Source organism: Setaria viridis, chromosome 9 (genome assembly GCF_005286985.2).
Source record: "Setaria viridis chromosome 9, Setaria_viridis_v4.0, whole genome shotgun sequence".
In the NCBI taxonomy this organism is placed as follows: Eukaryota; Viridiplantae; Streptophyta; class Magnoliopsida; order Poales; family Poaceae; genus Setaria; species Setaria viridis.
Genome location: NC_048271.2, coordinates 46,964,810 through 46,990,064, shown reverse-complemented (window position 1 = coordinate 46,990,064; position 25,255 = coordinate 46,964,810). Strand labels below are relative to the sequence as shown.

At 43.8% G+C, this 25,255-nt stretch overlaps 6 protein-coding genes across 7 annotated transcripts; 5 read left to right on the top strand and 1 right to left on the bottom strand.

Moving 5' to 3' along the window:
* The first annotated feature begins 322 nt into the window (after positions 1-322).
* LOC117839013 (uncharacterized) lies at positions 323-4,456 on the top strand. The gene is made up of 6 exons (XM_034719242.2): positions 323-848; positions 1,704-1,895; positions 1,991-2,230; positions 2,845-3,062; positions 3,294-3,545; positions 3,837-4,456. Exons 1-6 carry the CDS (start codon positions 431-433, stop codon positions 4,113-4,115), a joined length of 1,599 nt encoding a protein of 532 aa, XP_034575133.1. The 5' UTR covers positions 323-430; the 3' UTR covers positions 4,116-4,456.
* Positions 4,457-4,901: 445 nt separating this feature from the next.
* Positions 4,902-7,122, top strand: LOC117839018 (uncharacterized). 2 transcript variants are annotated; one of them, XM_034719249.2, is made up of 4 exons: positions 4,902-5,114; positions 6,173-6,350; positions 6,440-6,569; positions 6,668-7,122. In XM_034719249.2, the coding sequence occupies exons 2-4, from the start codon at positions 6,181-6,183 to the stop codon at positions 6,734-6,736; spliced, it is 369 nt and encodes a 122-aa protein (XP_034575140.1). In that variant the 5' UTR covers positions 4,902-5,114; positions 6,173-6,180; the 3' UTR covers positions 6,737-7,122. The 2 variants fall into 2 exon arrangements, with proteins under 2 accessions (XP_034575140.1, XP_034575139.1); XM_034719248.2 differs by having other exon boundaries at positions 6,169-6,350.
* A 264-nt stretch (positions 7,123-7,386) lies between these two features.
* On the top strand, positions 7,387-12,266 carry LOC117839016 (RNA pseudouridine synthase 5). The gene is made up of 14 exons (XM_034719244.2): positions 7,387-7,630; positions 7,712-7,781; positions 7,861-7,888; positions 8,094-8,140; positions 8,296-8,386; positions 8,922-9,096; positions 9,831-9,918; positions 10,000-10,081; positions 10,281-10,356; positions 10,523-10,590; positions 10,738-10,807; positions 10,962-11,046; positions 11,134-11,227; positions 11,920-12,266. Exons 1-14 carry the CDS (start codon positions 7,501-7,503, stop codon positions 12,001-12,003), a joined length of 1,188 nt encoding a protein of 395 aa, XP_034575135.1. The 5' UTR covers positions 7,387-7,500; the 3' UTR covers positions 12,004-12,266.
* A 540-nt stretch (positions 12,267-12,806) lies between these two features.
* LOC117839015 (uncharacterized) lies at positions 12,807-16,100 on the top strand. Its single transcript, XM_034719243.2, has 11 exons — positions 12,807-13,224; positions 13,400-13,470; positions 13,569-13,668; positions 13,925-13,992; positions 14,087-14,164; positions 14,280-14,344; positions 14,474-14,540; positions 14,662-14,844; positions 15,098-15,154; positions 15,262-15,357; positions 15,522-16,100. The coding sequence occupies exons 1-11, from the start codon at positions 12,903-12,905 to the stop codon at positions 15,684-15,686; spliced, it is 1,272 nt and encodes a 423-aa protein (XP_034575134.1). The 5' UTR covers positions 12,807-12,902; the 3' UTR covers positions 15,687-16,100.
* Positions 16,101-16,267: 167 nt separating this feature from the next.
* Positions 16,268-19,516, bottom strand: LOC117839017 (lipid phosphate phosphatase gamma). Its single transcript, XM_034719245.1, has 3 exons — positions 18,786-19,516; positions 17,409-17,619; positions 16,268-16,582 (listed from the first exon to the last, which is right to left on the bottom strand). Exons 1-2 carry the CDS (start codon positions 19,260-19,262, stop codon positions 17,413-17,415), a joined length of 684 nt encoding a protein of 227 aa, XP_034575136.1. The 5' UTR covers positions 19,263-19,516; the 3' UTR covers positions 16,268-16,582; positions 17,409-17,412.
* A 1,665-nt stretch (positions 19,517-21,181) lies between these two features.
* On the top strand, positions 21,182-24,975 carry LOC117841054 (uncharacterized). The gene is made up of 7 exons (XM_034721622.2): positions 21,182-21,532; positions 21,638-21,693; positions 21,992-22,839; positions 22,941-23,139; positions 23,296-23,475; positions 23,623-23,999; positions 24,575-24,975. Exons 1-7 carry the CDS (start codon positions 21,336-21,338, stop codon positions 24,713-24,715), a joined length of 1,998 nt encoding a protein of 665 aa, XP_034577513.1. The 5' UTR covers positions 21,182-21,335; the 3' UTR covers positions 24,716-24,975.
* The last annotated feature ends 280 nt before the right edge of the window (positions 24,976-25,255 follow it).

Below are 25,255 nucleotides of genomic sequence, written 5' to 3'. Positions count from 1 at the left end.
GGTCCACTTAATTTTGAATCCTTGTGATCACTTCCTACTGCACACACTCTGGCGTCGTTGGTACAAATTCAGTGGTACGCCTAGAGCATCCCTGTCAATCTGACCGTCCATTAACGGCAGTTGCGAGCCGCCGTACTTCCCCTCACATTTCCTACGGCCTAGATCCGTGGACGCTCGTGGGGAAGAAAGCAACCCCGGAGCCACCACCAAAAATTCCAAAAACCAGAGAGACCCACCGGAACTCCTACCCACACAGCCTAGCGGGGCCCGCAAGTCAGCCAAACGTCTCGAGTTCGCCATTTCGCCTCCGCTTCCTACTCCCCAGTCTCCCACTCCTCGCCCCCCTCTTCGCTTTCCAATTTCCAAACCTCTCTTGCACGGGAGAGCACGTACACGCGGAGCGGAGCGCGATCGGCGCCGCGGCGGCGAGATGTCGGCGGCGGCGACGATGACGTGGCACGAGGACCTGGCCACGCTCGTGGGGGACACGGGCGCCCGCTTCCCCGGTGCCGGAGGGGACGCGCCGGCGGCGGCGAATGTTGCGGCGGCGGGGGCCGGGTGGTACGGCGAGGAGGAAGAGGGGAGGACGGAGGAGGGGTGGGCGCAGCAGGCGAAGGGGTTCGCGGAGTCCACGGCGGAGATGCTGCTGGAGCTGGGCCGGGGGCTGTGGGACGTCGCCGCGCAGAGCCTCGCCGGCGCCGAGGACAGCGAGCTCGCGCGGCGGCTCAGGAAGCGGGCGGCGGCCACGGGGGAGCGACTCAGCTTCATGAACGAGTACCTCCCCGAGGAGCGCGACCCCGTGAGGTGTTGGCTCATCGTCGCCGGAGTCGCATTCGTCACGCTCCTAGGTAACCGCTGATCTCGCATCCACCGCTCTTCTCTGCCTCAGCAGTCAGCACCCGCCGTGCTTGCGTGTCTCTGGCTCTCTGCCTCCTGCTGGGCGTGCGACGCCGACGGTGGTTGGTGGCGTCCCGCATCATACGATGCGCGTTTCGACCTTTGTCTCGTATTTGTTCATCTGAGGGGGTGGATCTAACTGACTGGAGGATTTTGAATGGACGCGTCTTTCAGTTTTTATTAAGTGTTATATTTGAACCTTAGATTCAGCCTCTCCCATAGGTGAGCATATTTCTTTTTCTGTATGCTGCGGTGTCGAAACTGTTGAAACATGTCGAAATTTTTCATACCGTGGGATACGCGCCTAGCTTGCTTGGTCGACATTGTGTTGATAAGAAAAAAAAATTCACACAATTGCACTTCTGTTTAATATGTGTTCTGCGGTTTGATCCACTGAATCAGTCAGTGTTCTACTTCTACTATTGAGACAACCAACTCTCTTTATTTTTGGTCATATTGACTCTGCCACTGATTTCTTGTTGACATTTGGTGACCAGTTTGGTTTCATCGTGAACCAAAGCTTCTTGCTTGAGAATTGTAACTTGTTTCTTTGTATTTTTTAGAAGTAATAGTACGAATTTAAGACATAATTTTATTATTGTCCTCATGTTATAAAGATAGATGTCCTTCTAGTTGTTTGTAAGAAGCCGCAATACATGTTCAAATTTTCATACTAATTGTCTTGGTTATGAAATGGACAGCCATTTTGTTAATGCATTGTGGTCAGTTGATTAGTGTAACAGTTTATCCAAAGGGATCAGTACACCACTTTAACTGTTTAATTAATGAGAATGTTTTCCATGCAGTTTTAGGTGTTGGGAGTGGCAATGAAACTCCAGTAGAGCTTCCAAAGAAACTTATCATTAGTCCCCCAAGTGCGAATAGAATCCAACTTCCTGATGGACGCTATCTGGCATATGAAGAACAAGGAGTCTCAGCCGATAGGGCAAGATTTTCACTGATTGCTCCTCATTCTTTTCTTTCATCAAGGCTGGCAGGTAGGGTTGAGTACCTGAGTGTTACATCATTTTCTGGACAGTACTGGTATTTCCAGCTCTGTACTATTCGATCTACATTGTTTGTTCCCATGCAGGAATCCCTGGAATCAGTGCATCCCTTCTGGAAGAATTTGGGGCACGCCTTGTGACCTATGATCTTCCTGGTTTTGGTGAAAGTGATCCACACCCAGGCCGAAATCTCAATTCTTCTGCATTGGACATGCTCCATCTGGCTAATGGTCTTGATATTCCGGACAAGTTCTGGGTTGTGGGCTATTCTGGTGGTGGCATGCATGCTTGGAGTGCTCTTCGTTACATTCCTGACCGAGTTGCTGGTACCTATCTCAGATGATTTTCTATATGCTTCTGGATTTGTAAATTTATCATTTCGCCTGGTTTTTCATGGATGCCACCTTGGTTGCAATTGTTTTGACGCTATCGCGGCATATCACCCTTTTTTTTTTTCATCCTTGGATATGCAATGTCTTACCTTGCTTATGCTTACTGAAATTTAAGACCCTTAATTCTGAAAATGCTTGTGACTTGAACCTAATGCCAGCCATTGTTACATTTTTGTATATTTGTTATTACATCACTTATCTTATGAGGATATGTAGTATTTCAGATACTCTTAATGCTAATTGTTATATTTGCCTTGATGAAAATGAAATGCGCATGCTCTATTGAATCGGATTACTCAGCACCATCCAAAATTCTAATGATACTTTCATTATGCTTCTAATTGAAATCCAAAATGCAAAATATGCCTATTCCTTGTTTGGAACCATGATTTGATCAAGGCATAACTACCATTGCACCTAAAGATGTGGTTATTTCAGCCAAAAGCATTTTTTGCTTGTGTTTTCAAATAACATAAACCTTACATGCTTATTGTCACATAAGTAATGTTATTGATCTGCTGGCATACGATTTATTGTCCTGAATCCAGGTGCAGCAATGTTCGCACCTATGGCAAATCCATATGATTCCAAGATGACCAAAGATGAGAGGCATAAAACATGGGATAGCTGGTCAACAAAACGGAAACTAATGCACATTTTAGCTCGGAGGTTTCCATCACTATTACCCCTCTTCTATCGCCGAAGCTTCCTTTCTGGAAAGCAAGGACAGGCAGAGAGTTGGTTGTCACTGTCATTGGGGAAGAAGGTATGCCAGTATCATTGTTATATATGTGTCCCAATGCAAATTTGGGATGCTGTTGTAGAGCAATAAGGGAAAGCAACATCTTCAGCGTTATTGTGTTGCATGAACACACTAGCAATCGATTTGCCCATGCCTAATTTGTGCTAGTTTGAATTCTTAGCATCCATCCCTTTGATTAAGTGTGAGCATTGGCACTTTCTCATGCCAAGTACTAATATTACGTGCATTACCCAGGACAAAACTTTACTGGATGGTCCTGAGTTCAATGCATTCTGGGAAAGGAATGTTGCGGAGTCTGTGCGCCAGGGTGATGCACGTCCATTTGTAGAGGAAGCTGTGTTGCAAGTATCTGACTGGGGTTTCAGCTTGTCCGACATTCAAATGCAAAAGAAAGAAGATCGAGGCTTTTTTGAACTCATCAAGTCTTTTTTCAATCAAGTTGAACGAGAGTGGGTGGGATTTCTGGGCCCAATACATATCTGGCAGGTTTGTACTCTGTTCGCTGATAGTGATTTGAAAGCATGACATCAATTAGTAGAAAAAGAAAATCCACTCCAGCTAATTCAACCATAGCTTAGTAGCAAGGACATTATTTGGAGGATGTTCTCTAGCCGCCTAGCATGTGGGTGGGTTGATCGGTATTTTTGTTTATTTTCTTCATAGGAGTCTATCATGCTGTGGTTACCCCATTAGATGGCTTAAAAAAGGTTGTGTCAGTATGCACAGCCAAGCAGGCGAGAGCTTCCTGAAGCGCTAAACTTTTTCGTATCTCAACAGGGAATGGATGACCGAGTGGTCTCGCCGTCAGTGGCTGAATTTGTCCGGCGGGTGGTTCCGGGAGCTACAGTGCACAAGCTTCTTGACGAAGGCCACTTCTCATACTTCTGCTTCTGCGACGAGTGCCACAGGCAGATATTCTCCACGCTCTTCGGCATTCCCCAGGGCCCTATCAACCCTGCCCCGCAACCCAGCGAGTTGGCTTCAGAGCTTGCCGAAGAAACGACAGCACCGGACAATGTTACAGAGCAGGAACAAGGAAAATCAAGCCTGGCCTGATCAAGATTGGCTTTCAGGATCAGCAGTATAGATACAAGACGTTACTAGTACTACTACACTACTACTTAACACAATACCACACAGTTGGACGGGCTTTTCTTCGCTGCCCATGGGATAAGGCCTGCGTCAGGTGGACTGAGCTCCTCCTCTTGCGCAAGTATTGAAGGCAAAAGCTTTGGATAGGAGGAGGCTGCAATGGATTATGCGGTTTCACTTCGATGTACAAATGCTCATCCCAAATGCGCACGGCACCTGCTCGGTGCGCTCTTAGTATAGTCACTGTAAAATTCGATTAACCTGTCATAATGTGACTCCGTTATTTATAAACTTCCTTTTGCACATCTGCTTACTCTGGTATGCCTTTTGCGAAGCCGATGGTTGAATTGCGCTCTCGGCTGAATTTTGTTCGCACCGTGTGTACTGCGTTTTAGAAAAACAGTAACATAGTACTTCCTCCGTTTCAAATAGTTGGTCATTTTAGCTTTTCTATATACATAGGAAAATTATGTATGGTTTTAGCTTTTCTATATACATAGGAAAATTATGTATAGTTTTTTAGATACATAGTAAAATCTATGTATATAATTACATTTCGGAACGGAGTATTCAGCAGTGGGATTATTCGAAAAATAAAAACTGTCTGGAGAGACGGACGTGTTGCGTTTGCTCTGTGGGCCGGAGTTTTCCAAACTGGCCGGCCTGTCCTCTTTCCTGGGCAAAGCCCATCTCGAAGAAAAAGGGCCGAGCCTAGCCAACGCTCTTGTGTCATTCTTCGGCCTGCTAAATCAGTAAGCCCAGCACTCTCCAGTTTCCACGCCGAGCAGCGGCTAGACTGGGCAACGGCAACGCCGCCGCCGCCGGGTGCCTCTCTGAGACTCTGACGGATCCTCCACCCACCGCTGTTCAGCCCACCGTTTCCTCCGCGGCGCCGCTCCTCTCACGCTCTCGCGAAGTGGAACCATCCGTCTGAACTTGGAGGATCGATTCCTTCTTTTATTGGTAAGTAATCCAGCTTCCAACTGACCTGACTCCCGTCACCGCCGCGGGCACCGGTGACGGTAATAGTAGCCTCGGTTCTCTCATAGTCTCGTACCTTTTCCTGCCGGGATTACCGTGCCCAGTGTTGCATTGAGACGAGGTTTTGAGATTTGAAGGTGGTGTGTCGCAGGATCGCAGCTAATAAGATAGGATTTGTCATGTTCCTGATCTTGAACGAATCGGCGACTTCAATGATTTAAATGGTTTATTATTGATTGGTTCAACTTGTTTAATAGCACACATACGAGGTTTCTTTTTATCTCCACATACGAGGGATTTAGTGCTAGTGACAAGGGACAATGATTGTCAGCAAGTTATATTTCTAAACGTTTCAGACTTGAGGATTTTGTAAATTCGTTTCTCTTGTTTTTGGGAACTTTGATGCTTTCTGCAGAAACAGCTCAGGGGTAATTGAACAGTGTGATATACATTTCTGTTCTCATGGAATTATTAATGTTTGAACGATTGATGCACATCTTTGCACTGCTAGGTATTAGGTAATAGTATTGTCTTAGTCTATAAACTTGTTTACCTCATAGCAAATGCTCAATAGGTCTGCATATTCTGGGAGCCAGCATAAAAGTGACTCTGGAACTACACATGTCGGCAGAAAATCCAGTGTGCAAATTTCCTTGGCTCTTTCCGTGTCTAAAGCTGAGCTGCTTTTAAATTTCAAGTGTGGTGGTTATTGAATAATTGCCGTGAATTTGTACTGATAATGTGAAAAGTCATGTTTTGTGCTTATCACAAAATCCTTTTCCTCCTATCTTGTTATGATGTTCTGCTCAGGTCTTATTGCTTATTGCTGCTTGTAAGTGCAAAGTTTCAGTATGCAATTGTTTTTTGTTTGTTTAAGTGAGATGAGCTAGCTTCTATGTTGTAGTATCTGATAGTATGAATGATTGTGGGGTTCTCTATGACAGTGCAACTTACTATGCAGTAAGACATCCACCTTCTGTAATATCTACAATATCATTTTTGTTGGCTCCCTTTCATTGACTTCCTTCTTTACTAGCCAGAGCCGATCATGAATACTACTCAGAAAGTTGATCCAGTGGAACCATCTGCTAAGGTTTTCAAACAAGCCTCACAGTTCAAAAGATGGGGGCGAAAACATCCATTTGTTCGTTATGGGTTACCACTCATTTCCTTGACAGTGTTTGGTGCAGTTGGGCTGGCGCATCTTATACAGGGCAGGTAAATCATTCGAGCCTCTAATTAGTCTGCGTTTCGGGGATTCCTTTGTTTCACTATCAGACAGTGCTGCCTTATTTGTATTTCTGCAGCAAAGAAGTGACAAAGGAAAAGGAGGACATTGAATGGGAGGTTGTAGAAACAACAAAAGCTCTAAGCCGGACAGGGCCAGTGGAAGGGGCCTATAAGCCCAAGAAGCTCTCTCTAGAGGATGAACTGAAGGTAGCTGCATTCATATGTAGAAAAAATGCATGTCTGCTTTCACTCGAAGTTAACCATTTGCCATAACTGTTTTGATTAACGAGCTTCCCTGTTTATAGGCTTTGCAGCAAAAGGTTGACATCAACAGCTACGACTACAAGCCGATCCCAAGACCCACTGAAAAATAAGTATAGCAGAGCATCATTTACCAATATCAGGAGTGGAAGTTTTCTTGGTAGTTTCATGTTCTTGTTGTTCATAAGTTCTGTATGATTGTATGATGTTGACCAAACTTTGAAATTAGAAGAGAAATGCTCCAGCATTATCATAAGAACTTTGTGATCCGTTAGCCACCTGTTGTAGAGAATTACTGCAAGGATCCTTGAACTGTAGGAATCAGTGTTTGTAGCAACAGCCATTAGTCCATTACTCCATGGCATGTCTGTATTGTGAATCAGTGTTTGTCTTCAAAGATTTTTGAGATGCTAGGATACTGACACGAGTGAATAAATTGTGAACACAAATATAACTCTTGACGAGTTTTTTTTGTATGAGATGTCATGTCTTCTTGGAAGATAGTTGAACTTTGCTATCAGGTTTACACTAGTGCTTAGCACTCACCATTTGTGTACGTTAATCATCCAGTTCGAGAGGTTTCCTCCCCCGTTTTTCTCCTCTCCTTTTTCCCTCCGCTGGGAAAGAAAAGGGCCCGTCGCAGTTCAGCTACCGTTTCTCAACAGAAATGCGGCGGCGGCTTCACCGTTTCTGTTGCTAAATGCGAGGAGAGGAGGCTGGCTGCTCCACTTCGACCTGAGACTCATGGCTGCTTGCACATCATCTTCTGTTGCAGGCTGCAGGCTTGCAGCATATAGGTGGCCTGTGAAAGGAGAATAGAAGTCTGGGAGGTGGACTAATCTGCAAATGTACTCTTAAACCTCTTCCCCAACGCGCGATGGCCGCCGCCGCGGGAGAAACACCGGCGGACGATGGGGCTCCGCCGCCAGGGGCGCTCTACTCCTTCGGTACTCCGTGGCCGGAGCTCAACGAAGGCCTCTCCTACAGCGACGAGTTCCGTTGCGCTGGTCCGCCTCCCTCCATCTTCCCCCTCTCGCTCTCTCTGGCTTGTGGTTTGGTACTTCGTTCTGATTACCACACTTAAGCAGATGCGGACGCCGCCACCACCTTGATTGAGTTCTACTCCAGTAATTACAAGAGCTCCGCGCCATTGCTAGGGTAAGTGCCTAACGGCCACGCTTAATTCCTGATCTCCATGGTCAATTGATGACTTATTTTGGTCGTGGTGCGCCGGCAGGTGGATCAAGAGGATTCGTAACGGGCAGGTAGGGCATCTAGTGAAAATTTTGTCGTCTTCTCTGTTTTGTGCTGTACATCAGCTATGGTGATTCGTGTCTTTTGAAGGGAGCATGCATGTATGGGAACTTATGCATTGTCCTCTATTTTTCCAAAAAAACATGGAAAATGAGAGAGGTTCTGACTTTTTGGCACATTTACTTGGATGCAAATGAAGGCTTATTTTCTTTGCAGATAACCGTTGATGGTCAAGTTATCACCGATCCAGATATGACTCTGAGGTAGCTTTCTTTTTCTACTTGCATCAAGTGTTTTTATTGTCATCTGCTTTCCAATCTTTAATCGCATTCCATTGTTTCCCTTGGTCCTACATTTGTGGTTTGAAAGAAGTTCATTATAATGTATAACAGGTACCTAAGTTAACTTTGTTTTGCAGGGATGGTTCTAAGTTGGTATATCATCGTCTCCCTTGGCCGGAGCCATTTGCGCCATATTTGCTGGAAGTGCTTTACGAGGATGATGACATGGTATGCAAATAAGCTCAGTGGCATTTTCTGTAAATGCGACATATCTTTCACATTTCATAACCCTACATGGTTGGCATGGTTCAACTTTCCAGTCCCATCTAAGTTTGGTCTATGTTTATCTGAGGAATGGAAGATATGGACTTAAGTTTTAACTTTATTGACTTATGGATATCCATGTGCATTAACCATGAATTAGGCTTTAGATCCCTTAGCGAATACAAATATTAATGCCTTTCTATAAGTTTTTCCCCTTTTTTTGTTGGTGGCTCATGTTGAGTTTCATCTCTAGCTTGTCCCAACTTACTTGGGACGAAAACGCTTTGTTGTTGTCATTTTTGACTTATGAACACTCAACTAGCTTGAGCTTGCAAATACTGTATCCATTTCAGCAAGGTTCAGTAAGGCGTGAGTTTTTTGTTTTCCTGTTATTGTGCATGTAAGCATGTTTGCGGTTCGCAAATCAGTACTGATACATGAAGCTAACTTCCAATTTTACTTTTAGAACCTTAATCTTAGCCCAAGAATGTTTTGTCAGGTTGCCCTTAATAAGCCTTCTGGCTTGCAAGTTCTGCCTAAAGGACTCTTCCAGCAGCGCACTGTTTTAGCACAGGTTCAGATGAAAGACTGGAAGATGACATCTTGCTGCTCCAAGAGAAAAGATGCGCAGTCACATCCAGTGCCTGTTCATCGATTAGGAAGGGGAACATCAGGTTTGTTCCTTTATTTACAGTTCAATCCTAAGCAGAAACTCTGGTTCACCAACACTCACTTGAGGCTGGTGTAAATTTTTGTAACTTGTGTATGAACATAGGAATCTAGGAGAAAGGTACAGTAATTACCGAAAGTTAATGCTCAAACCAACAAGTAATATAAGGTATGTTGAAGTCATGGCACAACGACGGAGAATTAGGAAGCTGTGGACATGGCGCAGAGACCTTTTTTAGGTGACTATGATGTTTCACAGGAGCAAGGAGTGATAATAGGCATGGTTTACTGTGGGAATCTAAACACGACCTGATGAAGATAATTTTTTTTTGTGTGTTGGGAGGTGGTTTTGTTGTGTGTGTGTGTGGGGGGGGGGGGGGGGGAGAGGGGGGGTTGCGTTGACAAAAGCTCTCTGCTCTCCTAAGTGAGGTCAGGGAGCAATTTCCTGAATTTGGAGGCATTAGCTTGATTAGATGATCTAGGTAGGATGCTTGTTTCCATGATTCCACTATAACATGAACTTACAATATATACATCACAGAAAGGGTTGCATATCAAAATTGTCCCACTGGTAACAAACATTGCTCTGCAATAAATGTGTCTTGCCAGAAAAGATAGTTTGGTCCAGAACTTGCATTCAGTATAAGCTCTTCTGTAATTTGCTTCGCTTGTTGTTTTGATTTTAGTTTATGATGTCTGTTCTTGCTAGCTGCTGCTGACCAGCTCCTTCTGTTGCTAGGCCTCCTGCTCTGTGCCAAGACAAAGGTTGCCAAAGTTCGACTTGCATCGTATTTTGCTGAAGGCGCTATAAATGCTGGAAATAAAAGGTGTTAAAATTTATCACTACCTTATTTGGAAACATGTATTCACATCATGCATACAGTTCTAGTGACTAAAATAATCTATAGGGATAAATCAGAATTCCAAGAGGAGCGAAAAATTTCAAAATTTTATCGAGCCTTAGTGAGCGGCATACTTGATAATGATGAGGTACCATCCCCCCTCCCCTTATTTATCTATACACTATTCTGAGATCTGAACTCTTAGATCTTGTTTGGATTACGATCCCCTTATTTATCTAATACACTGCTCTGATCCCTTAGGTCTCGCAGACATGCTTATGATTTTGAGTGTATGATCTCTCGTGCACAAGTATGCACGCTATAATTTATTTCCATCACACATGCAGGTTGTGGTTACGCAGCCCATAGGGTTAGTTCATTATCCTGGAGTTGCAGAGGGACTTTATGCAGCATGTTCCTCAGGTATTACAATTTCACTGATGTAACTTGGAATTGGTGAAGATCCTTGGGTATCGAGTGACCACAGTACTTTCATGATGTAATTTGTAATTTTATATTGAGCAATGCTTGTTCACTGGTTCTCTTCATTTGATTTAGTATTTATTTTACCTGCACCGTCAATTTTCAGGAAAGCCAGCAATGAGCAAAGTATGTGTTCTTGAGAGACTTGCACACCAAAATCATACATTGGTCCAGGTAGAATATGTGTTCTCTCTTGCTCTTGCTTGCTCATAAATGTGCATAGCATCATCTTCTTTTGGGTTGAGAACACATAATGTCAAGTTTTCTTTTGCTGCCTTGAGCATTCCAATCTGTGAGGTATTTTCTTCTTGATTGATTTAGGTTGAAATTCATTCAGGGCGACCCCACCAAATACGGATACACCTTGCATACATTGGGCACCCTCTTGTAGGCAAGTCTCTAGCTCAATCTACTCATGCCATTTTTGTAGTTACTTATCTGATTAATGCAATTGAATAGTAGATGAAATCTCATCTCTCCACCCAGGCACAAAATATTTCAGCTGTAATTAAATCTCGTGTATATTTTTCTGTATGCTCCAACAGATGATCCTCTCTATGGTATTGGTGGGCACCCCAAATTTGTTGAGCCAGAATCTGCTGGCACAGATAGTTCTTTTGCTTATGATGGGTAATTCTTTCATCTCTCATTGCCACTGAGATACCTCTTTGGATGGTTCTTGTATTTAGTTCAACTGATGTTTCTTGCTCTTATTAGAGGTTACGAGAGACCTTTGCAACCTGTTCCTGGAGACTGTGGGTATCACCTACATGCACATTGGCTTGTTCTTTGCCATCCAACGACAAATGAGGTGAAATATATCTCTCATCTTGAGCAGTGTTATCTACTACGTGGCTTGTGCGATACAACCTCAAGAACTAAACAAAGTAGATATGTTGAAATTTGAATTGTACATGAATTTATTACACAGCCTTTACTATTGTTGCCAATAAGATAATATTGCACTTTTATGCCAAGAAAGGTGATACACGAGGTCAATCACAAAGACAAAACCTGAATTTTTTACCGCTGAAGAATAAAACTCCCTTGGTTTTTAAATTTATGGTGTTTAGGACAACAAAATGAACTAAATGGCCTGTCCTAAGCGTCATGAATTTTAAAAAGGAGGGACTGAGGGAGTATCTCTCCAAGAAAAAGAGGCGAAAAGTAAGGTTTACTCCTGCATAGAAGTATGTGTCAGTAAACTGCTTTTACTGTAGACCTAAATTACTAGTAGAGGAGATGGTATTGAGCATATCGGCCAGTTGTCTGCTTTTACTCCATGGTACTTGACCATTATTTGAATTTAGACCTGCAAAAGGAACTTTAGAAAGCAACAGATATAATGATTTCGTTACAGGCCTAGTAGCTTTTTTTTTAAAAAAAAAAAGAGAGACAGTACAGAAATTGAAAGTATCTTTTGACGTTGTTTTTACTATAGGCATCATTGTAATTACTCTGTTCCTTGTATTGACTCTGCACGTACCATGGCTGGCTTTGCAGATGGTTAAAATCACCGCTCCTCTGCCACATATTCTACAGACTCAAGAGGAACGTCGTGCCGCCTTTGAGCGAGTCGGTGATTGAACCTGTGAACTGAGCAGTCAGCAAGTTCCCGCAAGCGCTACACCCCTAGCGAACACCTTTTCTTGTGGGAATACAAATACCTATATTGTACACTGTCGACTGTACGTACCCAGTGCCGTGTCTCGTGTACTGTATGCCCAATATTTGGCTCTATTTCTGAATTTATTCGGTCTATTCGAATTTCAAGTTGCTAAAACAAATGCTTTGTTCTGGCACAAAATATGCGTTGGTGGTTTGAAATGGAGGTAAATAAGTACTGCTAATGAATTGTACAATGCATGGTACGTTTACTACCTGACATGGCATTGCGCGTGTGCTGCACTGCGCCGCACTCTATCAGATTTGCCTTGGAGGCTTTGCTTCTTTTCTAAGAAATTCCTGAAACGCTGTAGCAAAAATCAACAGAGCTTTCTCTATACGAGCCATTTGCTTCTGAGAATTCCTACTGCTGCAGCAAAAATCAACAGAGCTTTCTCTATACGAGCCATTTGCTTCTGAGAATTCCTACTGCTGCAGCAAAAATCAACAGAGCTTTCTCTATACGAGCCATTTGCATCCTGTTTGCTATCTATGGACAACAAATCTCACAGTAAAATGGGAAGAAGAAAAATCGAATTTGTCCTGATCCGTGAGCACCAAGGCTCGTCGGGTCGCCACGCCGACGCCGTCGTCTTTGTACTCAGCCGGCCGGAGACGAGCTGTGCGGAGGGAGCCGGTTTGGGTGACTTTGCCTCGCTTTCTATCCGACGTCCAAAGCCAATCCAAAGGCTGCCAGTGTTTCCAAGCCGATCCAAAGGCCGTCGTCGTGCGTCGGCGCGCCGGGCGGAACCGTGCTAAACGGGAATTCTCGGGGAAAAGAAGGCGAGTGCGGCGCAGCGGCGCACACGCGCAAGCGCGCAATGGAAGGCTCGCCGGCGACGCGCCTCCCGGAGGCCGACTCCCTCCCCGACGGCTTCGTCGAGAGCTCCGGCGCGGACACGGCTTCTCCACCATCCCCCGCGCCCGTCGCGGATGATCCACCGCTAGCCGCGCTCGACTCCGATCGGCCCGCTGCCACCAACCCAGGCGGCGGGGAAACCCTAGGCGACCCCTCCCTCCCCGCCCCGGCCGTCGAGGATGCCTCCTCGGCCGCCGCCGAAGCCTTGGAGACACTCTCTTTGGACGCCACTGCGGAGCCGGAACGCGCTCCAGGGGAGCACGGACCCACCGGCGCTGCAAGAGGTGATCCCTCCGTAGCTTCCTGATCTAAGTTATTTCTGAACGGCAGCCGTTTCCTTCCAGTTCAGAGTAAACATGGGACCATTATGTGCGTTCTTCCTTCACCGTGCGGAGTTTGAGCTTCGAATGTAGCTTAGAGGCAGAGTTTATTTACCATGTTTTATTGTTCTTGTTACAGACGCTGAAGAATCCTTGAAGCAGAGCTGTGCAGCTGAGCAAGCAGGATCTCCAACTGCTCAAAAACAAAAGGTTGTTGATGCTGAGATTGCTCATCTTGTAGTATCATATCAACGTCTATAAGAACAATTAGTTCTTTTCGAAGGGAATTGATTTGCTTGCTTTTGTAGGAGACTGCTGAGCCCAAACGCAAGGTCGTGAAGCGTAAGGACAGAGAGCTGTTTGAACTTGCCCAGCAATACCACAAAGTGGTGGCAGAAAGGGATGCAGGTAAGTTGTAATGTGAATCTATGATTGTTATACAGTTGAATGTAATGAAAGCATGCCTCCCTTTGTGATTCCCCTTTAAATCATCATCGAAAAACATGTGTTTCTTTGGTCGGATCAATGCCCTTCTATGTCCATGTAATTAGAAAGTAATGTTAATTGAAACTTCACTAAAAATCATGTGTGTCTTGAGTACTTTGCATTTTGTGCGCACATTGTGCTCATAGAATCCATCTACCTAACATTTGGGTCCTTGCAGCCAATGCAGTCAAAGAAAAACTAGAATCTCTTTGTAGGGAGTTTCAGCGTCAAAATAAAATGCTAAAGGTATGTTCAGTGTATTTGAACTTTGAGTCAAGTATTAGAAAAGGTATTTGCATTTTTGTCCAGTTGCTATACCATTTTAGCATCTTTGACTCAGGAAGAGTGCCGAAGGGTGTCGACAGACGGGCAGAACATGCGTATGGAATTGTCTGATAAATTCAATAATGCTATAAAGGTTGCTGCTTCATCTGATTATGATCTAGGATAAGGATATACAAGTTTCTTCATTCTTTTGATTGCATGTCTATTTTTTTGCTCTGATTTATCAGATTTTCACGTTATCTTTGTAGGATGTGAGTGTCAAGCTTGAGGAGCAGAAAAATGAATGCATTGCTCAGTTAGAAGAGAACAATCTGTAAGATACTGAGCTTTTGCATATGTTGAACATTGGGAGTTTCATTAGTTGGTTTTGTTAGCAACTTCATTAGTTAAAGTCCCTTTGGACATCTCTAGTCAAGTATATTGACAGTTGTTGGTTTTGTAGGTTGAGAAGTAAACTCAAAGATCTTGCTGATCAATATAATATTACTCAGCAGAAATATGCTCACCAAGTATGCTATTTTTGTCCTATTGATAGACCTCTGAGTCTCATTGATATTTGTACAACCACGATAGATCTCTCTAGTTTTAAAAGCTATTTGCCGTGCTATTAACTTGTTATGGCATGTGTAGCTGAAAGAGAAGATGCTGGAACTTGAGCTTGCGGATTTGAAACTTCAACAACAGCAAGAGAAGGCTGCTCAGGAACATAGCCAAATGCAGTTATATGCTGAGCAAGTTTCTCAGCTTATGACTACTGAGAAGAACCTGCGATTGCAACTAGCTTCTGATGGAGAGAGATTTCAGCAGTTTCAGGTACATTAAGACCATCTCCAGCTGGCCAGAGCATACATATGGTCCCCAGGAGACAACAACAATAACATAGCTTTGGTCCCTATCAAGTTGGGGTAGGCTGTAGATGAAACCCAAGAAACATGTGAAAATAGTCACGCACTCTACCTGCTTTAGTGGTGGCCATTTTTATCATTGTGGATGAAAGTTTAAAACTTCTGGCACCTCAAAAAGAAAATGAACCACTTAAAACTTTTTTGTTATGCCTTTTTTTCAGGATGCCCTGTCAAAAAGCAACGAAGTCTTTGAAACTTACAAGCAGGAGATGGAAAAGGTATGCTCTGCAGCTTGTCTTGGTTAATGCTCATAACATTGTATCTGCATTATCAGTCAGCAGTTGTTTGTTGACTGAAGTCTGTCTCGTATGATCTTTTGCATCAGATGATCTCGGTGATAAAGAGTCTGAAGAAGGAGAATGAATTTCTGAAGGGAAAGTGTGAGAACTCAGATATTGCTCTCGTGAAGCTCATTGAAGAGGTATGGGTGCTTCACAAAAGCTCACTAAATCAGAGCTACAGACCAGAGCTTTCGATAACTATTACCTTCCTGGCTTTTTAGTACCGTACTTTGATCTCCTTTACCATGTTTGGAAAACTACCATTGTATTTGCTAATCTCAACCCATTTATGATGCCTCTGCAGCGTGAGCTAACAAAGAAGCAAATAGAGAAATTGAAAAATCAAAAGGAGAAGCTTGAATCCCTGTGTCGTTCACTACAGGCAGAAAGGAAACAAGGCCCCTCTGCCAGTATTCCTGAGACCCCTTCTAGCGAAGAAGGTGTAGCAGTGACAAGCCAAGATTCATAGTGACAACCAGTATTCCTGATGTGCATGCCAATGTTCCATCGGTGTCACCTACCCGCTTGCTGAGATTTCTGAAGCCTGATGAATGGATATGATACTTTTATCATGTTTAGGGCGATATGTAGGAGAGTATGGAGAGCTTGATTGATACTTGTCTGTCTCTGGCGTTTTGAGATTGTTGCCAGAGAGGGGCGGTAGCACCTGAACCTTTCCCATGCTAGTGACTCATATTACTACCAGGCAAATGTGGTCCTCCGACTGTTTCTTTCTTTGTGGTGTGACTTTCTTTCTGTGGATGTTTAGTTATTTCCTTAGACCTTTTATTCCCTTGTCTAGTAAATGGGCCCTTTTCCTTCATGAATTTTCTTAATCCTTGTTTTCACATCTGAAACATTTAATATATTGGGATGTGCAGTATCTCCGTTTTCTTGAAAATGTTGGTTTTTTCTAGCAATCTCCTTTGGTTCGGAAAATTTTAGTAGAGATCATGCCCATGTAATTGACATAAATCATGCATGTAATCATGTATCAGCAGCATATGATGCGACATATTGCAGTTATCTTACAGATACAGAGAACCAACGAAAGATAATCTGGACGCTGGAGATGTCCAGCTGGAGATGAATTTACGTATTGTTCACATGTCATTTTCTAAATGTAAACAATCAAGTTATGATCAAACTGTCATTACGAAAAACAAAATGACAACAAAAATTAGAGAGAAAAAAAGCAGTGGCATATGCCCAGGAAGGGCAAAATGCCAAGCTGTAATAGCCATTTCTCCTACTGAATGTTGCCACTACATGTATCCTTGTGCAGCATAACCGAAGCAAACATCATGCCGCACACATTCTTATAATCACCTTGAACAACTTCAAAATGAAATCCGGAAGCACAACCTGCATTGACATAAGAAAATATGAGGACCAGTTCCGCATATTGAAGACAATTTAGTTTATCACATACATAAAGGTTGGAGCCAATTTGATCTGAACAGTGAAAATAAGGATTATTATGTGAAGGTCATAAAAATGCTATAAGGTAAATCAAGTTTAGAGTCTATACTCTCCCAATAGGTGTCTAACTTGTTTATCAGAAAAATCAAAATTGATAAAATGAGGTGAAGGTTGATAGGCAACGGTAGCTTTTGGAGATGCTAAGGGTGCGTTTGGCAGAGCTCTCATTGCTGATTCTATACTGATTCCAGCAGGAGCTCTGCCAAACAGTCTTTTAGAGAGAAGTGATTCTCTACTGATTGTGTGAAGTGATTCTCTGAAATAAACTAAGAGCCTGGGAGCTGGAAAAAAATAGCTTCTCCTGATTTTGTGAAGTGATTCTCCATCCTGATTTTAAGAGTTTATGCTAGAGAATCAAAGATAATCACTTTTAGCCACAGAATCACTTCTCTCAGAGAATCGGCTCCCATAAAGAATCAGAATTAGATGGAGCTCTACCAAACAGACCCTAAATAGAGCCAACAATAGCTTCTCATGTATCTAGGTTAATTTCAACAATACCAAGAATATGGAGCGAACATGTTGATGGCTCAATCGAGAATTAGCAAAATGTTCAGATTTCCCAGAGTAAGAAAGATTGCTGGACTACTAATTGTGATTTTTCCAATCAAATAGAAAAAAAAAAGTAATTGCAGTATCTAGTTTAGCGCTTCATGTCTGAGCAGCATCTGCTTAACAAGCAAACCCAAATTAGTATGGTACAACTTACAAGCTCAATCAGTAGCAACTTTCTTCCTTGCTGCCCTTGCGTTATCATACTCGAACTTAAGCACATCCGGAATATGAGACGTATCCTTGATGTACAACCATCTCCCAATCGCACTCTCCTCAATCATGGGGAAGTAATCAACAAGCATGGTGTTGACAATCCAGTACCAGATAGCACCAAAGACAAGGCCCACTACTGCTCCCGCAAAAACCTGATGAATTTATCAAATCGAAACTCAGTTTTTAAGACATAGTATATTCATACTTTGCCTTAAATAAAAAAATAAATCAAACCATTTTAATTTAAATAAGCAGGTCAAGTAAGGACACAGGTAACCAATCTAAAGGAGCATCTTGTGATCCAGATTGCATTAAATAATGGATAACAATTCTACTATGCGCCAAACTTCTACAGACAAATGGACAAAACATGCAATTGTTTTACTGGACAAACCCAATGCTAAATAGATTCATACAAATGTAAGCATTGTTAAACATCCACAAAAACTAATGCCACATAGTCTTTTAACAGAAAAAAAGATATAAGAACCTTTTTTTACTCAGATAAATGCATGCCCTCAGGTACAAACATGAATGACACTATGATAGTATCCAAAAAAACAGGGTACTGGTTCTTGATTGACTAAACAACGAATTTAAAGTTCGGATGCTCTTCTTGTTTATGTTTATGGATCATTCCACAGTTTTACTTCAAAATGATAAAAAAAATGCATTGACTTGCTAATTTTTCTGTATCTTTCATTGAAACTGTTTGTGTTTTCTCCCTTCTGATAAGCTTAGGACATATAATATATCTGTGGAAACTACTGTGGTCTTTCGTGACTCGTGTTGGGTTTCACTGCTATCCTACCCCAACTGGCTTTGGACAAAAAGGCTTTGTTGTAAGCTGCCATGGTCTCACACATGTTAAACCACTGCACTAACCAATCTTTTGCAACCTTCTGCGGCAAAACCTGAAATTGTTGCGCCGCTGATCTTAGTTGCTTCTGTCCTACCTTCTGTGGAAAATAGACATGCAAAATTTCCTTTCATGGTAAATCTTAGCAAACTTTTTCTGTTCACTGCAAACCACAGTATTGATGATGTACGTACATCTGAAGCTCATTATGCATATAAGATGTGATCTTCAGTCCTAAAAGGCATTAAAGAGACTAATAAAATTTCACTAGAAATACATAAACATTTGGAATTTTTGTTTAGCATAGGGAAATCATAGCAAGGGCACAATTATCAACTTTTTAGAAGCGAAACAGGGCACCGCATATTTATTAGTGGCATCGGAAATAAGCAGAGAAATGCACGATTGGATGGAAAAGCACATCTAGTCAGATCGGATCCGAAATTAAGGGGCTCTCACCTGCGCGACGGTGTGGTACCCTAGGTACACCCTGGACAGCATGGTGAGGAAGGCGAGCGGCCACGGCACGGCGGCGATCACCCGGCGCGCGGTCGACCGGCGGAGCGAGAGGAGCGAGAGGTAGGTGGCGAAGAAGAACATGTACTGCGAGTGACTGGACGGCCACCCGTGGGAGTCGCAGGCCTCGAGGAACTCGCAGTACGCCGGGCGGGACTGCGCGACGGAGTGCTTGATGAGCTCGTTGAGGGCCTGCGAGACGAGGAGCCCCGCAGCGAAGCAGAGGCCCTGGAGCTCCCGGCGGAAGAGGAAATGGGAGACGAACCCGCCGAGGCTGATGAAGACCGGGATGAGGGAGACCCACGCGAGGAAGAGGCCCAGATGGTCGCCCGGGCGGTACCGGACGTGCGTCAGCGTGATGGCCTTCAGCGACGGCGGCACCGACGCCGCCATCTCCTGGTAATCCCCGGCCCCGGACATGGTCGCGCTCTCGCCTCCCCGGCCCGCGTCGCGGAGGATTGGATGGGTACTTGGTTTCCCGGCGGGGAGGTTCGGGATTGGGGTCCGGCGGGTTGATTCGATCGGCGCCGGCTCCCTGCTCCGATTGGCGTGGGGGTCGCGGGGATTGGCGCCCTCTGCGTGTTGTGTTGCTGGGTGGGGGACGGAACGCGTCGTGGAGCGGGACGGACGCGGACGTGCCAGAAGCAAAGAAGGGAGGCGACGCCGCGTGGGGAAGAAGGAAAATGCTAGAGCATATAGGTTGCAATATATGCAATTTTCGCAATATTTGATAACTAGATCTATAGTTTGTAGTTTTCCCTGAATAAGCCTGTACAGCAGTAGTAGTTTTTGTGTCATACTCGTACATCGAATTTACAGGTTTGACATACAGCTTTTTAAATTCAAATAGTTCTGTCCATCAATTTGTAATTCTGTAGTCCTGCACTATTGCAAAATAGACTCAACTAAGAAATAGTTAGATTAATGATCTTTGGTATACTTGCGGGCCCTAGTCTAGATGATTCTTACACGATAACAACTGTAATTACTACATTTGTCGAGAGGTTACTGCAGATGCCGACGGGCAAGTATGTTTTGGTATTATTTTGAGCCCCATGGCCAAAGGTGATTAGACCTTGCATGCGACTTTGCCGAGAGTTCCCGCAAATCAAGGACAAGCAATTACCGACTAACATTTAGCGATCAGAAGAAAACTAGTTGATAAAATGACTAGTTCAGCCACTTTACTAAAACTCTAGGCAAAAGTCTCAAATCTTGTATGAGTTTAAGAATCGTAAAATGCAGTCGAGGGGCAAGCATTTGATGCTATGGTAATCTAGAGTCCTATTAAACCGCATCTTCAACGACTGTTTGTAGTGATATAAAACACAGCATCATGAGAATACGAATCTTAGCTTGGTTATAATATTATTGACGCGAGCTTATAATGTTACATCTTTCCTTTTATATATGAAAAAAATAGGTTCGTATTTACTAAAATGGTCAATTGCAACTACTCCTTCCGTTCCAAATTATAGTTCGTTTTGAACTTTTAGGTTCATAGATATTATTATGCATCTATAGATATTATTATGCATCTAGACATAGATATCATAATCAAATATATGAATCTAAATAAGCTAAAACGATCTATAATTTGAAACGAAGGAAGTATTTGCTGACTTGCATTTATGTGGTTTAGTTGACCAGTGCCACGATCAATATTTATCCGGCAATCCCAACCCAATAACTAGGATGGTGTATATAGAATTAACTGAGCTGCCATTTAGGATAAAAGATGATATGGCATATGAGTAAATGAAGAAAGAGAAGAAAACCAAATCTAGTATTAAATTCAAGTATGGAATAAGCGGTATTTGCACTGTGAAGTACTTGTGGAACTTATGGAAACTATGTGCAGTGTCTTGGTCATGACTGCCCGATAGTGCACAATTGTAATTGAGGTCTTGTTTAGTTGGCCAAATTGGGAGATGCAAAATTACTGTGCCAGCACTGTAGCATACTGTAGCGTTTCGTTTGTATTTGTGAATTATTGTTCAAATATTGACTAATTGGCTCAAAAGATTCGTCTCGCAAAGTACAACAAAACTGTGCAATTAGTTTTTAATTTCGTCTACATTTAGTACTCCATGCATGTACCGCAAATTTGATGTGATGGGGAATCTTCTTTTTGCATAGTGTCAAAATTGGAAGTTGGGTAACCATGGCCTGATTTGAAATGCTCGTGCAAAGCTTTTACATGATAGTTGTGCCATTTGTTTTCATCGTTCTAGGTACTTCTTTTGAGATCAGTGCCCAGTTTCTCTGCCGAGTGCCGACCAACGCGTCTCCAAATTTGCAATCACCGATGCCAGCCAGTTCAAATCTGAAAGTAGGCCAACCAAAAGACACGGCCTTGTATCCGACGCTGTCCGTCCTGCGTTCGAACTCCGCTGCTTCCCGATTTCAAATAGCTAGCTCGCTGCCGGCACGCCCTCCGCCTGACTGCGCCGCGCATCGCCTCCCTCAGGCAGGTCACGGCGGCGGCGGCGGATGGGGTCCCAGCACGGCGTCGGCTCGCCCGGCAGAGGTGGCGGCGCCAAGGCGCGGGACATGTTCTCGGTGTATCAGAATCCGTCCCTCACCCGCGCTCTCGCCTCCCGCAGCGCCCGCCCCTCCGTCCCGGTCCTCATCGTCCTCGCGGTCTTACCCGTCGCCTCCGCCTCCTCCCTCCTCGCCCTTTCCTCCCGGTAAGCTCAAACAGCCCTGATGCCCACGATTTCTCCCTCTGCATCTAAACCCTAAACCCCATGCTATAACGATGCCTGGTTTCTCGTATCTCGATGCTGTTCCAGGGCGGAGCAGCTCGTCATGTTCGCCGGCAGAGCGGGTGTCTCTGTCTTCGTTGCTGGTAAGTTCTCCCGTCTCTCTGCTCGGTTGGGCGTTTGGGGAAATCCCGAACGTTGCTTCAGTGCACTGTGCTTGCACACGAGGTGTTTGTGAAAATGCCTAGTGCCAAGAATGCGTCGTTTGGTTTCATTGCACAGCAGGTGATTGTAGAAATACCATAGTTTGCCACGCATTAATGCCATAGAAATCCCCATGTTTAGATCCGTTCAACAGGATCTGGGTGTTTATAAATGCTGGACGGTGAATTTTTGTTGGGCTCGAGGTGCATCTGCCAACATTAACCTGTTTCTGTCTTTCAGGTTTTGTCTTTAAGATGGTGGAGGCAGTGCTGGGTCTTGTTGCGCTTGTTACACTGCTGGCATTCTTCAGGGCACTGATATTATACAATGGGAAGAAGGCACTGACTAAGGATGACAAGGTTGTCTTGTCTGAACGCCAACTAGGGCTTCTTGGGTTAAAGACGGCAGGTTCAGGAGGTGGGATGGGTGAGCAAACTAAAAGGCCTCCCAAGACGAAGCCATCAACACCCTCGGAGCCAATTGTACCTATCAGGAAGTCTTCGTTCAGCTACACACCATCTCGGCCTTTAGGGCAATCGAGGATTGGTTCCAGCCATTTGAGCCCTGGTGGTGAGAGACTGACCACGGCATTGCAAATGTCACCTTCCACCCCATTGCAGAAATCAGTCTCTTCCCCTTCAACTCCATGGTCAAGGAAAAGCTCAGGCAGTGCAAAGGGCATACAGACAGAGGCAATGCTGGAGCAGTTCTTGGCTGGCTTGGATGAAAATATTGACAAAATCACGGATTCAGAGACTAAAACTGCAACTCCTCCAGCAACCATTTCAAGCTTTGGCGTTGCTACTCCTGTTTCAGTCACCACATCAACCACCCCTTCTGGCGCAGCAAGGAGTACACCTTTGAGGCCTGTGAGAATGTCTCCTAGTTCCCATCAGAAGTACAGCACACCACCAAAAAAGGGCGAAGGCGAACTTCCACCTCCGATGTCCTTAGAGCAAGCAGTGGAGGCCTTTGAGAGTTTGGGTGTATATCCTGAGATTGAGCAGTGGCGAGATAGTCTCAGGCAGTGGTTCTCTTCAGTTGTGATGAACCCACTTGTCCATAAAATTAAAACAAGCCATACTCAGGTGTACAATTTTGGGATTCCTTTTACATGACCCTTCATCTCTACTCCATTTTCATTGCTTATCTTCCCTTTTTTCTATTTTCTTATTTTTCACTCTTTCAGGTTAAGCAAACTACAGCTACTGTTGGGGCTTCAGTTACTGTTAGCCAAGTTGGAAGCGATCTGCCAAGCACAACAACACCAGTTACCTTATCCCCTCTTGGCGGGACTAAAGATTGGCAACCGACTGTCACAGTTGATGAGGATGGCATTCTTAATCAATTGCGCTCCACACTCCTACGTTCTCGAGATGCCCCAGTTGGTGAGTTCCTGGTGTGGTTTGACATTTTCCTGCTGTAGTTTTGCGTGTTTCTGTCAACATGTTTAACAATGCTTTTGTGCTGTGGGTGAAGTCAACTTACTCTTAAAGTTTAGTATGTGATTTTTTTACCTGTTAATCATTATTTTCTCTGCACAGCACAAACATTTGGCAGTCCACAACAGCCACAACAGAACCCCCTCCTTCCAGCTATTCAAACATGTATCGATGCAATTACAGAGCATCAAAGGCTCAACACTCTGATGAAGGGAGAGCTGATAAAAGGCTTGTTGCCGCAGAGCAGTGTTCGTGCTGATTTCACTGTTCAGAGAGTTCAAGGTGAATATCTTGCTTTCACTTTTTTTTTGTTAAAGTAGCTGAGTGAAGAGCCTTCTGTTGCATAAAATTTCCTAACCTGTAATAATAAGATACGTACGGTGTTAGAATTAGTACTGGTATAACTTGTATGCTTCTATGTCAATGCAGAACTTGCTGAAGGAACGTGTTTGAAGAACTATGATTACATGGGTCATGGAAATGGCTACGGTAAATCAGAGAAGAAGTGGATCAGCGAGCTACCTACTGACTCGCACCTTCTATTGTACCTGTTTGCTGCTTTCCTTGAACATCCAAAATGGATGCTTCATGTTGATCCTACCTCCTACTCTGGTGCCCAGTCCAGTAAAAATCCCTTATTTCTGGGAGTTCTTCCACCAAAAGAGAGATTCCCGGAAAAGTATGTTGCTCTGATATCAGGTGTTCCAGCAATTATTCACCCAGGGGCTCTTATCCTGGCTGTGAGCAAGCAGAGTCCTCCAATATTTGCTTTATACTGGGACAAGAAGCTGCAGTTTTCTCTTCAGGTGATTTGTTAGTTCATTTGTTCTTCTATAATCATGGTTGCTACAATGCTACTATTCCAAATCCAGTCATGTATTTCTTTGTTTAAGTTTAGGAGGTGTTTCTTTTAATAAGATGCACACTGTAGGAAGTTAAGGATAAACAAGAGAAACAAACCTATAAGAAAGGTAGCAAATGGGTAGTTTTATATGTTTGAGGTTGGATTTGAATTAACATTTAGCTATCAGCTCAGAAGTGGTTGAGAATTAATGGGCATATTATTAGAGAGGCTCTTGCTTGTCTGCCATTTGCTATGAACACGATTATTTACCAGAATAAATTCTTGAACAGTTGGTGAGACTCATTTAACAAGTATATGCTTGCACTAACTAAACTGCTAAACTTGAAATAAACTGATATATTTATTCTCTTGATATGTTCTTCATTTCTTTTGCTATTAGGTTACCTCTGTCAACCGTTGATTCGTCATCCCAATTGAATTTGTTCACATCATATTTGTACTCATTGACTATTAAGCTTTAACAGTGAACCTTTGATAACTAGTTCTGATGCTGTACATCTATGTTTTCACTTCCAGGGAAGAACGGCTCTGTGGGATGCCATTCTACTTCTCTGCCACCAAATAAATGCTGGCTATTGCGGTGTGGTTAGAGGAATCCATATCGGTTCGTCTGCCTTGAACCTCCTGTCAGTTATTGATTCAGATATGGAAAGCTGAATGTGAGGCATGGTAGACCCCATGCTGGCTTTGTCAGCAGGAGCCCTAGAAAGCTGGTTCTGTAGTCTTAAGACGAGAAACTGTGACCAGCTAGTTTGCTGGTGTTAAGTTGTAACTAACATTGGCATGTTTGGAACTGACGTAGTGTTTTTAGATGTGATATGCCCTGGTGGTGTTGGGGCATCTGAATGTTACGCCAAAGCTGTACCTCGAGTTTCTGGCAAATCTATTTTCTTAACCCTGTGGTTCTGTGCTTTGAATCCCTCGTGATTTAGTTACTGCAGTATCACTTGGATTTGTTTATCAGTTTCATCCATTGGTTGCCACACTGATCATTAGCAGTAGTTACTCCTGAATGGATCATTATGGTGTTTTGCCCCCTTTTGATGTCGTCCTGATTGGCTCCTGAAAATGGCGTATAATCATCAGTAAATCAAATGGGCCGAACTACCTTTAGGTAAATATTCGGGCGGTTCGATCGAGTGCAGTTAGTGGGGCCCACCTAAGGCTCGGCCCAGCGAAAAACGCGACCCCCACTCG